This window comes from Myripristis murdjan, chromosome 1, assembly GCF_902150065.1.
Source record: "Myripristis murdjan chromosome 1, fMyrMur1.1, whole genome shotgun sequence".
Classification (NCBI taxonomy): Eukaryota; Metazoa; Chordata; class Actinopteri; order Holocentriformes; family Holocentridae; genus Myripristis; species Myripristis murdjan.
Genome location: NC_043980.1, coordinates 16,919,267 through 16,932,570, shown reverse-complemented (window position 1 = coordinate 16,932,570; position 13,304 = coordinate 16,919,267). Strand labels below are relative to the sequence as shown.

At 42.8% G+C, this 13,304-nt stretch overlaps 1 protein-coding gene across 1 annotated transcript; it reads right to left on the bottom strand.

Moving 5' to 3' along the window:
• Nucleotides 1-3,577: 3,577 nt before the first annotated feature.
• tyrp1b (tyrosinase-related protein 1b) lies at nt 3,578-9,852 on the bottom strand. The gene is made up of 9 exons (XM_030054926.1): nt 9,744-9,852; nt 8,576-8,934; nt 8,130-8,238; nt 6,883-7,096; nt 6,169-6,373; nt 4,677-4,844; nt 4,241-4,420; nt 3,974-4,120; nt 3,578-3,878 (listed from the first exon to the last, which is right to left on the bottom strand). Exons 1-9 carry the CDS (start codon nt 9,755-9,757, stop codon nt 3,673-3,675), a joined length of 1,602 nt encoding a protein of 533 aa, XP_029910786.1. The 5' UTR covers nt 9,758-9,852; the 3' UTR covers nt 3,578-3,672.
• Nucleotides 9,853-13,304: the final 3,452 nt, after the last annotated feature.

Below are 13,304 nucleotides of genomic sequence, written 5' to 3'. Positions count from 1 at the left end.
TTGGGAGGGTGGCGGCGGCCAAATGAAGATTTTGTGTCACATCTATCCACATTAATAAATCCATGATTGTCTTTTCACTGTCACCATCTCTTAGAGAGAGAAAAACTGATCTTAAACATTCTCTGTTTCTCCAAGCGTCCCGTCTCTTTTCAGGTCAGTAAACTGAGGTAAAAGCCTTCAGTAGCAAATGGAAATAATAACAATAATTCAGTCTTGTACTGAGTCTTAAAATCTTACTTTCTTTGGCGCAAATTAAAAACATCTCTGTGGAGATATAGCTTGATGTATCTTACTTCCAGTGCAGTTGGATATGTTTTGGGCATGTTCTAATAAAAAGTAACCACTGGGCTTAAGATGGTATTTGATTAAAGGAAATTTTCCAGGCACAATTTTAAGACAATAGCAGAAATTACTTGGTGTAGTGGATGTTTTTGCAGTGTAAGTCCAGTTGTTATGTATATAGGCCTATTGCCTAATGGGAGGATGACACAGAGTTGAGTTCTGTTGTAGATACCCATGTAACTCTCTAAAGAAAACACAATCCAAGAAATATCACTCCCGCCCACTTGCAGATTGGGCCAACTGCTCTTCCAGGATGTGTTTTGGTAAGGCTGCAGAGGCTCCCGGCCAGGCTGCTGTCCTGTCTGGCCCTGATGGCAGGCCTGACGACCGCTCATTGGGTCTGGATTGGACTGAATACCGTCACTGATAAATAGCAGGTGCTGTCTATCAGGTTCTGTCTATCACATCCATGCCCTGCAACTGAGCCTGTGTTTTCAAATGGAAATGACTGGGACAGGTGGGAACATAAACCCGCTTCGCAGATGGACACTTGGCCTTGCATGTGCTTGTGCGTGTGTGTGCGTGTATGTGTGTGTGTGTGTGTGTGTGTGTGTGTGTGTGTGTGTGTATCTTTCTTTCTGTCTTTTCTTTTTTTATGCAGCCTACAGGCTAAGCTCATTTGCTGTCTTCCCCCACATACACAGAATAGAAAAACAAAGCCACTAATATGCACTGTCGAGTTTAGTACTGCAAAGATATCCATATCAAATAATGCAAATATGAATAGGGTTGGGTATTGTTTCAGTATTTCCAATATTTTTTTAAAGAGAAAAAAAAGGTTAGGTTTACGTTTCCAACCCTAAATATGAAGTCCTAAAATCTTTAGCCAAGAGTTTTCTCAATACACAATGGGGGAATCTGAACATTTGTCAATTAATTTCACCTTTTCCTAAAGCAAATCCACTTCTTTCAAAAATGTGCTGGATGTTCCATTGTCACTTTATAACTAGGAATTGGCTGATAGGATATGGTACTCCAAATTAAATAATAAGACCCTCAGTTCTACAACTGGCAAGTTAAAACGTGAGGCATACTCCACTTCCAACAGATCCAACTTCCAAGAGTTCTGGGCTTATTAAAAGCAGCGTATGGTTCCAAATGGAGCCTGTTTTGCCTTATTCCAAGATAATGATCGGCCGACTTGTTTCTAAACAAAAATAAACTCCAATGCAAGTTAAAAATATTCCATCGAATCTCGCTGTGTTTGTCTACTCACAGTGGAGTAGGTTCTGAAAAAGTAGCCTATGCTTTCTAAAAACAGCCACTAAATGACCAGCTTTTATTTCAAAAGTTGCGTCTTTCCGTGTGGATCTGACAGAACAGACTTCTGACCTCCATTATGCGTTGGTAATAGAACTAATCGGGCTCTCTTGTTTCTTCTCGGCTGTTTCCTTTTCAACATCACTCACATCTGATGAAATATAGGCTTCCAGAAAGCAACAGCATCAAATTATTTGGTGTCAGGTTTAGTGTGTAATTACACAAGACAGGTGGCAGTTAGCATCTGCATTAGTAAGGGACACATAAATGCAGAGCTGGCTACCTCATTATGTGTCTTTCTTGATGATGAAAAGGTCATATCTTGGCAGTGCATACCTTAATTCACTGAAAATGCATTTGTCCTCCAAAATATAAGGACTTATCCATGGAAGGTTTTCCTTTTCTCTTATACTATAAACTGTTTGGACCAAGATATAACCAGGGGTGCCACCAGAGATTTTGGGCACCATGAAGGCACATCACTCTGGGCCCCATCACACCCAAACCTGTACAACAGCTTGTACATCCAACACCTGATCAGCCTCTTCAAAGCTATTATGCCTCTACCTTTGCAGGTTTGCAGCTTCCTTGTATTTACTTGCTGTCCAAAATTTACTTAAAATGAGCTATGTAAAAATGTCTAAGGCCCTGGACATCCTATATGTCAGACATACATGCAAACCTTTGTGTAAAATTTATTATTTGATACAAAATTACCCGATACCCTCTATAAGAAATGTGCTAAAGACCATCTTTCACAGTCTACATGTAGGCAATGCTAAAATATGAGCACTTTTACAAAGACAGATGAGTTAAATTAATACTTTCATGCAACTTGGCAGGACTGAACCATATAAAGAAAAACACAATACCAGAAAGCAATGGCTTTATTACTACATTGTAAGTAAAATACCCCATTATACGTATTTGGTCATTATGGTCATCAGTGGCTAAAGACATAAAAAGATACAAACCTTATGGTCTAATTTTGTTTGAGGGCCCAGTTTGGTGCCACGAGATACAACCACATTTTTAAATGTCAGTCTGTTTTGAGATACAAACTGCTTGATAAACATGGTTTAATATGCTTCAGCCTTAACAAAAAGGTCCTAACTGGTCAGAGGAGGTAAAATTGTTTACCTCAAGCTATTTTAAAAATTGTTTAAAGTACTTTAAAATGCAGGTTCCACAAGACCTGCCCTGTTCCCTAGATGCATAAATATGTTTTGGCATCATTCAGAACATGTAAGCTCAATATACTGAAAAGATAAAGAATTTTACCATGTCTTTCCCTTGTGAAGCAATAATACCTTGCATCCACACGAGGGCGGTCTATGCCCTGTTTTCAAATCATGGAAATTTTCCATGATCTTAATCTGAGTCATCTGTTAGAAGAGAGATTACATATAAGTGGTTTGGTTTGCTATTTTGCTGCCAGTTTTAGGCAAGCACATTTAAGTGAGCAGGGAGAGGGGCTCAGTTTAGACAGTCCTGCTTATGGCCTGCTCATATGTAATGTTCATCCATCAGTAATAAACCTACCTCATGACCATATCATGGGATGGGATTTGAGTACAAACATCATCTTTTAGGGTAACCACTCCCCTCCCCCCATTCTATGTTATTGCTGTATCATTCCTACATGTTGATCTATTTATGATTTAATGTGTTAGTATGAATAAATGCTCCACTAAGTTAAAAGCCAGATTCATAATTTTATCCAGAGACACATCTGAGAGCTGAAGCAGTTAAATAAAGGAGAGAAATAAGTATGTGTTGTCAGAGTATGTTTATTTGAGATCTGACACCCAACCATAGTGCAAAAAGAGCCGACAAATAAACCCTCACAGTGTGCACAAAGAGCTCATCACCCATTCATTATCAGTTATGCTGATCCAAGCAGTTTAATCTGCTGGCTGCAGTCTGATCTCCTCTGCATCACAAACACAATGACACAGTCAAGCGGACAAAAGTCTCAAAACTGGTAAAACTTTATTAGGAGAATGGGGGAATAAAAAAAAACAAAACAAATGCATGAAAAGGTTATGGCCTTTCTAGAAAGGCATCCATCTAGACAACGGATTGTGATTTGTCCATCCTGCGGTCGTCCTCTGAGTAGCGTCGGAAGGTCTCTCCCAGGAGTGGCTCCAGGGCCTCAGCTGAACGGTATGAGCGGGCGCGCACAGCACAGGCAATGACACCACCCACCACTGCCACAACCAGCACCGCAGCAACAATTGCAATGGTGATGATCTCAGACAGAGTATAGGCACGAGCTATGGAAGATGGAAGATGTGAAGCAGAGGAAGACAAAGGTCAACACAGATCAACTACGTTTGTGTGTGTGTATATGCGTGTGCATGTCACTTACTAGGCCACTGGACCTCGTAGGAATATCCGAGGTTTTCTGGAGCAGACACAAACATCTCAGCATTGGTGATCGGAGGCCAGAAAGGAACCATGTTGAACCTGCGGTTGTGACCAATAGGAGCATTCTCCTCAGGGTACACTGCCTCACCTATAGAGGCAGAGACACAGAAAAAACAGGTTTGTGCCACGGTCTGCAGTCTGTGTGTGCATGCATGTCTGTCTACTTTTATCTCTGCTCATTTATTCATCTTTCAGATCATTTGTGTACCTGGTATGTGCCTGCGGAGCCACTCATCAAAAACTGCATCAGTGAAGGTGTGCAGCAGCACAAAGATGGGATCATTGGGGGATAGGTGAGTCTGTCCGCCTGTCCCGTTCAGGAACAGGTGAGCCAGATTGTGGAGGCTGCGGACTACAGGATCATACATCCCTTGAGGGGCACTGTAGCCTAAAGGAAGGGCAAGAACGACACCAGAGAAGAAAAGCACAGATTAACAACATTAGGAATGGCAAATGCTGTGATGGATCTAGCCATATGTGTGTGTGGGTGGGAGAATGAATGTGTGTGTCTCTGCATTTTTGGTTTTTTAATTGTATTTGCACAGGCACGCAGTATTTCAACAGCCTTGTAGCCCCAATCTGAGCTCCCTTGAACCTAAATATCCCCATAGGGCTGTTGGGTAGCTGTTCAGCCTTCCACCCACCTTCAATGGTGTTCCTGAAGCTCTCAGAGGAGGTGGAGTAGAAAGGAGGAGTGTCAAAGGTGTTGAGTTCCAGACAGTCCACCACGTCCTGGGGCTCCGGCAGCCTCTGCACCATGGGCCGCGCCACATTACCTGCTGGGTTCCTCCTGATAGGACTAGTCTCTGTGTCTGGGCGGGACAGAATGCACAGTCAGGCATAGCACTGTCTAATTAAAATAAAATATAATCACTTCTATACTCTGAAGACAATCATTAGCGTGGATGTGTAAAATTAAAAATAATTTGCTTTCTAATTCTGCATGAGAGACTAAACCAGTTGTCAGTCTCATAAATGATGGGATGACAGCTTTCATTTTTAATTATTTACTACAAGTCATGTGTGGTGGGGCTTTCTTAATCTTTAACATGCATGACTTTCTGTCACTTTGTTGCTCTCTCTCTCTCTCTCTCTCTCTCTCTCTCTCTCACATGCACACAGGCATATACGCATGCATGCACATACACACACACACACACACACACACACAGACACACACTTACATGCACACAAACACAAACAGTAGGCTACATAACGGATTTGTCTGTCTGTTTGAAGATTATTCCCTTAGATCAAAGGAACCAGTAGACCGCTAGATTCCTTCCTTCAACAGGCACACGCGCAAATGAGGCAACCCTCTCAAACATTTAAGGAGATGTTGCATGTTGATGCAGGAAATACCTTGGCTGTCACAGCTCTGCAAGCGGATTAATGAGATAGATCACCAGCACCTGGGCTACTCTCTTTTCCTTATACATGAAATTGCTCATTCAAAGCCATGAACTTTCAGTGGAACCCTGACATTCCTGATTATTTGGTAATACCTGATGGGGGAAAAATCATCATACTGTATGAAACAGGTTTATTAAGAAAAAAAAAATAAACAAAGGCATTGACCATGGGGTGAAATCCAGTGCCAGTGTAGAATGACATCCAATACCTCTCAAGTCTAAACACCTAAACAGCTTATTCCACTGCAACACACACACAAGCAGCATTCCCTTATTCCCTGATACCCCCCGATGCACATTTTAGACTCTTTATAGTGAAACTAGTGTGAAACTTCATAGCTCTGCATTCAGCGTATGAATAAACATGTTATGGTGAGTATGTTTCAAAATCCAGTATGTCATGATACAATGTTCTTTGGTGCAGTACTTGGGATGCACACAGTGTCTGAAAAGATACTATTTAACTAGTGGAGGAGTTTCTGACACGCTGTAGTAATACCCAGCAATATCGAATGCACCTCAACAGCTGTGAGGCATTATTTATAGTAGCTAATGTTCTGCATGCTCTCTTTATGAGTCGTTTGCCCTCTTTTCTGAGGAAGCTGAGACTACACTGTACATCAGTATCTCACTCTCTGTTGAAGGCTGCGATAGTTACTTTGACACTTGGAGTGCGTATGTGTGTGTATGTTTCTGTGAGTGTAGCAGCAGCCTCTGTCCTCACTGTTGCAGATGGTGCCCAAAGTGTCGTAGTCATCCACACTCTCACAGATGACCCTCCACTGGGAGAACACGGAGTTGGAGCTGAGGGCGCTCGCATCGAAGCTGCTCCTGGCTCCCACCAGGTCATCGGTACAGATGTCGCACTCACTGCCACCGATGGCAAAGTTCCAGTAGGGCAGAGCGAAGGTCGGGTCCCCCAGCATGTCCTGGATACCCAAAGGGAGGGAGGAAGGTGTAAGGTTTATGCCAAAATGTGTTCATGGAGCGACGGACAGCTGGAGGACGGATGGCTGAGTGTATAATTGTGCGACTGTGTGCATAATAATATTTTTTGCCTGAATTAATGCCTTGTTTCCTTGTTTCTCATTTTCTTCATCTTACTAACCTCCTTACTTCCCCACTATGCCTCTCATTTTCTGCCCTACCCACTTTCACATATTTCTCTTTTACCTCTGTCCCTGTCTCGTCTCCTCCCTCCCAATCTCATCAGTCTCCTCTAGGATTTCCCACTGCTTTCTCTTATCCTCTTAAAACCCCTGCACTTCTTCCTTTCTCCCCTCATCCCCTCTCCCATCCTTCTTTCTCCCCCCCCCTTTCCCTCTGCTTTCCTCTCTACCATCACCCCCAAACCCCCCCCCCCCCCCCTTCCTCATTCATTTTCATTTGTCCCTTCATCTTTTCTCTGCACTCCCTCCTCAGTTTTCCCTCCACCGACCTGCATGTCTCTCTCCAGTTGCAGCAGGTGATAGCGGTGCCAGGTGACAAAGCCTGGGCCCTCGTGGGAGAAGTCCACCCCTCCAAAGCTGGGCTGACCGGCTCCCAGGTAGGTCTTACTCACAGAATAGTAGTGGGTCCAAACAAAGTAGTTGTATATTGTGATGTTCTCAAACTGGGGGGTGTTGCCATCAGGCCCAAACACCTCCTGGTACCTAGGGATGAGGGGAAAGGTCTTCAGTCGTCCCATTTTGAATGATTTGAAGTGATTGTGTGTATGTATGCACATAGAGTAACACAGGTTCTCTAATTCAAACCCAAGATGGGTAGCTTTTCTTCCCCTCAGGCTTTTTCTGGTCTTTAAGCCAGTTGTGTGCCATGGGGAAATTAACTTCAATCATGAAACCCTTAGCTAAGAACTTAGGACTGTTGAAATTATTTCATTTTTGACCAGGAGGTTAGGAGGTTAAAAGGGGGTGCAGATGTGCCTCCTGCAGAGGAGAATAATTTAGAGAATTAAATATACTACAAATCTCAGCTGATTAGGAAGAGGGTTATTCATACATTTTTTTTCCTCTTGCTTAGGCTACTGCAAATCCCTTTACTCCGGCTCCGCTCAAAAGCCCCCCCGCCTGCCTGCAGCTTATCCACAAAGCTTCCGCCCGGGGTCTGTCCAGTGCCAAAGAGATCATATCACCCAGATTTCAGTCTTTTTTTTTCTACCTATTTGTTTTGGAATAGATTCTAAGATTTTACAATTTCCTTTCAAAACTTAACATGGCTTAGCCCCTAGCTACGTTATTGACCTTTTAACTTCAAACAAAACAGACAAAGCCAGACGAGCTTTGAGATCGTCAGGCAGAGCAGTGCTGTCTCTTCCACAGTCTGGACTGATCAGACCAAAGGGGCTGATCACTCTCCATTAGAGTCACTCTACTGTTGAACAACCTGCCTGAGGATGCTGGCTCAGTTTGTTAAATCACCACGTAAAGCCAGTTGTTAAAACACTTTTACACTTTGTTTTTATTCATTACTGACTAAAACTTGTGATTCTTGGAAAGCTGCCATATAAATAAAGTTTAGCATTATAACAATGTCTATTATAGGTTGAACATTCATTTTGCCAGTTTTGTAGTTGCCTAGATTTGGTCTGTCAATTTTTATGTTTATGAAGGCCTTCTTCTACCCAATCCCATGGAGTGGCAACAAAAGTAATTGGTGTTACATTGAATATGTTTCTGTGAGTACCTCCTTGTACAGATGACTAGGTCAGGGTGGATAGTCCTCTTAGCCTGGTCCAAGGCATTCACAAATGCCTGCTTCTCAGCTGCACTCATCTGCATGATATTCCTCCTTACTAGGGAGAGGTGAGTAAAGGGATCAAGGGGAATGGAGGAAGGAGGGGAGGCAGGAAAAGTGGAAAGGGCGAGGAGGGGAGGGCAGAAATTGAAAGAAAGAGTGATAGTTGAGATGCAGAAGGAAGAAAACGTGAGGGAAGGAAAGAAAATGTCATTAAAAATTAACATGGACATTTCCTTTCCTCAAGGATTTAGTGGTGTCTTCATTCCCTTGACATGTGTATTTTTCCCTTGTCTGCCAGTCTTAAAGGGTACAGTATGACAGAGGCATCAAAATATGACCTGAATCGTCTAGATAGTGGCAGTGTAACATTAAGACAGCATCCATCCTCTTACCCACAGAGATCCTCTGGTCACAGTTCGGACCTGTCAGACCGTGTCGACAGCGCCCACAGTTGTACCCAGTGAAATTTCCATTACACTGGCATGACCGGTTAAAAAATCGCAGCGGCCACCTCTCTCTATCATCTCGCCCATCATGAGGGTACTGGGGTCCGTGGCGCCGGTTGTCAGCCGTGATGGTTACACATTGCCCCCTTCCTGTGGTAGCGCCACACTCGTCCCCCACTGTCCCTGTAGGGGATGGGCAGCACTGGCCACTCTGCAGCCCCTCAGGGGTGACACACTCTCTTGGAAATTGGGCCAATGTTAGGGTGGCACACAAAGTCACCACCAGGAGACCCACTCGCCACATGCTACCAAAATCCAGAGAGAGAGAGAGAAGGGTGAAAGAACAGAGATGTGTTAAAAGCATGTAGTGAGGTTAATGGGTGAATAAAGAATGAATGGAGTGCAGGTTTGGGGGGAGCAAGGCATAAAGAGTGAAGAAAAAAAAAAACCCTAATACACCAAAGGCATACACTTCAATTCAGAGGAAAAACAACTCACTCGGTTTGTGTTCTCTTGTTAAAGCCAATTGTCTTAACATTATTCTGAAGCTGCAGTTCTTACATTTCCCTGCTGGCAATGCTAGTCACTATTCATAATTCACAAAGCCATTAGCTTTCAACTTTTACAAGTTCTAAAATGCTTTCAACAAAAGACAGCAAGAAATGATTTGCTTCAACCTTTTTGTAGTTAGATGTGCTTGTTTCTTTTGAAGCTTGTTGATGAGGAATGAATGAAGGACTTACTACTAATATGACAGGAGCAATTATTTTACAACAAAACAGGAATAACAACCACCAGAGAAAAGTTACCTATTAGAAAAAAGTAGATAAAATAATTTGCACATTTCACTTGTGCAGAATACATTACTCTTCCACAGAGCAGTGAAACACATTGTTGCAGAGTTGTATAGAAAACATTGATCCTGTCTTGAAACAAATCTTGATGTTCATTTTGTGTCAACATTCATTTTGCAGATTATACAGTAATCTCACATGCACCTGCAGTTCATAAACAGTCCAAACGCAGTCCTTTACTGGGACTCACAAGCACTAAAACTGATTGAATTATACAGGTCGTTATGTGAAAAGTATCAGTGTAATTAGTTTTTCCCTACCTCTGACAGTGCATGCTGCTTCTCTCTGTCTGCAGAACTGTAGCCCCCCTAGGGGCAGCCCATTGCCCTCTCTTGGCTTAAATAGCTAGCAACCGCATGACCAGACTTGTCCTCCTTGAGCTACTTTTACAGACACACACACACACACACACACGAACACACACACACACACACACACACACACACACACACACACACACACACACACACCACATTGTGCATTTGAGGGTTCAAATACTGTCTCACTCATACATTTCCCTCGTGATCATAACCCATAAAGCCAGTCTGTGATCTCACTCACACGCAAAAAGACTCAGCTGTGGAATGCCATGCATGCTTTAGTCAAATATCAGTGGATAAAGTTTCTCTTTTTTCATACAATTTTCTAATAATTGGCAGATTAGTTGTTTATTTGCAGACTAAATTCAGGAAAATGTGATGGGATACAAGGAAGCTAGAACACAGGCAGTCAACATCATGATTTTATTCTGTACTGAGTTGTGCAGAATCAAAACCACAAATCAAACATTACATTTTATCTCAATAATAAAAAATCCAAATGCTTATTTGTAGTGTTACAGATTTTCATGAAAATATGTAGATATGGCACTCTGGTATTATCAAAGCACTTTGTGGATAAACAATATTATAACGCTGATAAAACATTCAATTATAGATGCCCACTGCACATTCAGTTTTGTTTCAAACAGCTCATTGTACAGCATGACTTATGTGGTCAGTATTAATTGAAAAAAAAAAACATTCCTACACAGTTTAATTCTAGCCTAAAGACTTTACAGGCATTAACCAAGTCCACAACATTTTTATCCCATTTACACAAGAGCACACGCACAAACGATCACACACACACACACACACACACACACACACACACACACACACACACATACACACACACACACACAATATTTTTAAATTTGCTCTCTCTGTTCACTCAAGTGTGCCCATCTAATAACGCACACTTCTATTTTTCCACACAATCTCATACATCATCATGCTCACTCCACGCTCAAATACACCTCACACACATACATTCACAAACACAAACACAGGCACAGACAACAATCACACACCCGGTACAAAGGGGTTACACATACAGTAGTTATTGCAGTCACAACCTCAGACAGTCTGGGAACGGTTAGTATTTGAGACATGGAGGAATTCAGGGTAGTTCACTGGGTGTCGGGCTTGGGGGTGGAGAGTGGCTCGTTGCTGTGTTTCATTTAGATAGGAACAGACAGACAGATGGACCGCCTACAGAACGGAAGTCCGAAGGTCTTGTGAGGAGTCTGGTTCTGGTCCAGATTTGGCCGACTCCTCTGTGGAGCTGGGCGGGAGGTCTGACATGGGTATTGCCTGCTCCTCCTCCTGCTGCTCTTTGTTTTGGGCAAGGATGGAAGCCACATCAGATGGGTCAAGTGCTGCTATCCTGGTAGAGAGGTCAGAAGAGCAATTGGCAGCCATTTAATACAGTAGTTGTAACAGACGAATTGCAGAAAGGGGAAAGACTGGGTTATTTGATAGAATTTACTAATGGCAGGGAGCATAACGTTGGAGCCACTTGAATCATAGGCCACATCCTGCTCTCTTTGCGCAGGACAACAAAGACAGGTCTAGTCTGATAGGACACGCAATATATCAAGTCTATTAATAGCGATACTGTTTTGATATCACCTCTATCAATTTATCTACTGTTTGAGAGTCGTCTTGGTTTGCCAAATGCATTACCTGTACAGTCTAACATACTTTATACTGAGAGAGACATTACGGTGCCTCACACTGCAGAACAAAGCTGTAGGCTCCATAGCTTACACAATGTACAGAGCCTTACCTCCCACAGTGAAATTGCTGCTTGGCACTGTGGTTCCTGGCTTCCTTGCATGTGCAAGGGATAGCACTTGGTGCTTTGTTGCTGAGATGATACTGCTGCTAAAGATGTGACTTTTAGATACTGTTCTGAGAGTGACTTTTGTTGTCTGTTGGCAGTGTTTTTAGTGATTCACTTGCTCCGATGACAACTGGATTGTCGCTGCCGCTGTGAAGTCTCTTAACAAGGACACATTTCAAGCAGACTGTGTCTACTGTTTAATAATTCAGTGTTGCTTTGTTATCCTCTGTGCTTGGAACCCATCACATTTCTCTTTGTATATCACAAACAGACATGCGCATTTTCACTTGCACATGCAACAGGCATGCACACAGCGCATACATCTGTATGTACATACATCTGTATGTACACACAAACATGTTTGTGCACGCAAACCATCTCTCTCATTCCCTTCCCCTATTTCTTTCTCATTCAGTCTCTTGCGTACACACACACACACACACACATACACACACACACACACACATCCCTGGGCTTACTGTTGATCCAAGGTTGCTAGTCTGATTAGGAAAGTAGTGGTATTACCCAGTAATGCTCTGGGTTCACGGGACCCACATTCTCATGTGACCCAGTGGGCAGCCTCCTGAGCATATAGTAGCTTACACAACAGCCAGGAGGGAATCAGCTGAGAGGCGCACAACTGGTGGTTCCTACGAACCTCCTAGTGAGAGAAAGCATTGACCGTTTTCAGGTCAGTGCACCGCATTTCAGTTGCTGACATTGGGCAACCTTGACATCCTACTGGGTTTAGTCGCAGGGAGACTGGCTGAAGCCAGCTTGGTGGCAGCAGTACATCAGACTCAGGGAGAGAGAGAGGGAGAGAGAGAGAGAGACAGAGAGAGAGAGAGAGAGAGAGAGAGGGTGGGTGTGGGGGTGGGCGTACTCTGGGTTTACTCTGTCAGTAGAGTTACATACTAGAATATAGTTAAACAAAAGAAAAGTTAAACAAAACTCTAGCAACAAAATCTGTGTTTGATCTTTACACTATGAATGCCCTGAGAGATGACAGAGACCGAGAGAATGAACCTGTGCACAGTATCGATATTTTGAGATGGTGAACATACTGTTGAGTGTCTCCATTGCCTGCAGTGAGAGTGTCGTCGCTGCAGTCTCCTCCTGTAGCTGCCTCTGGCTTGACACACCCTTCCTCACATGCTCGCTGAAGGGTTGGGGTGCTGCACACAACACACACAGACACACACACAAACAAGTGCCATCATCTGATAATTAAAGTCACATGGAAATGAAACATTGTTTTTCAATGTGATTTTGTATGTCATAATGTTTAGTAATCTAACCAAATGTCAAATACTATGCAAAAAATTTCTTTTATTGTAATTTTATATGGGAATCTTGATGCTTTTTCCTGGAGTAAAACTGTATCTTTAACTCAAACTGTATGTTGTACCAATAAAAATACATTAAAATTCCAACAATACCACCAATACAATCAACAGTTCCACCACTCTATCAAATATACCTACCTTTCTCTTCCTAACTAATATCCTACTGGTTTCCACTTTTGAATGGCCCCTCTCTGTGTTATGTCTTGCCCCAATATCCTGTTTCAGAAGGAAAGGGGGCAAGATGCTCTCAAAATGCTGTTTCATTGTGATTTAAATAAATATGGAGTGTTCCACTGCTGGAAGACT

Coding starts and splice junctions, on each gene's coding strand:
- tyrp1b (XM_030054926.1), bottom strand. Junction 8,239..8,575: donor TGACCAGAGGATCTCTGTGG/GTAAGAGGATGG, acceptor ACCTCTCCCTAG/TAAGGAGGAATATCATGCAG. Junction 3,879..3,973: donor CTACGAGGTCCAGTGGCCTA/GTAAGTGACATG, acceptor CATCTTCCATAG/CTCGTGCCTATACTCTGTCT.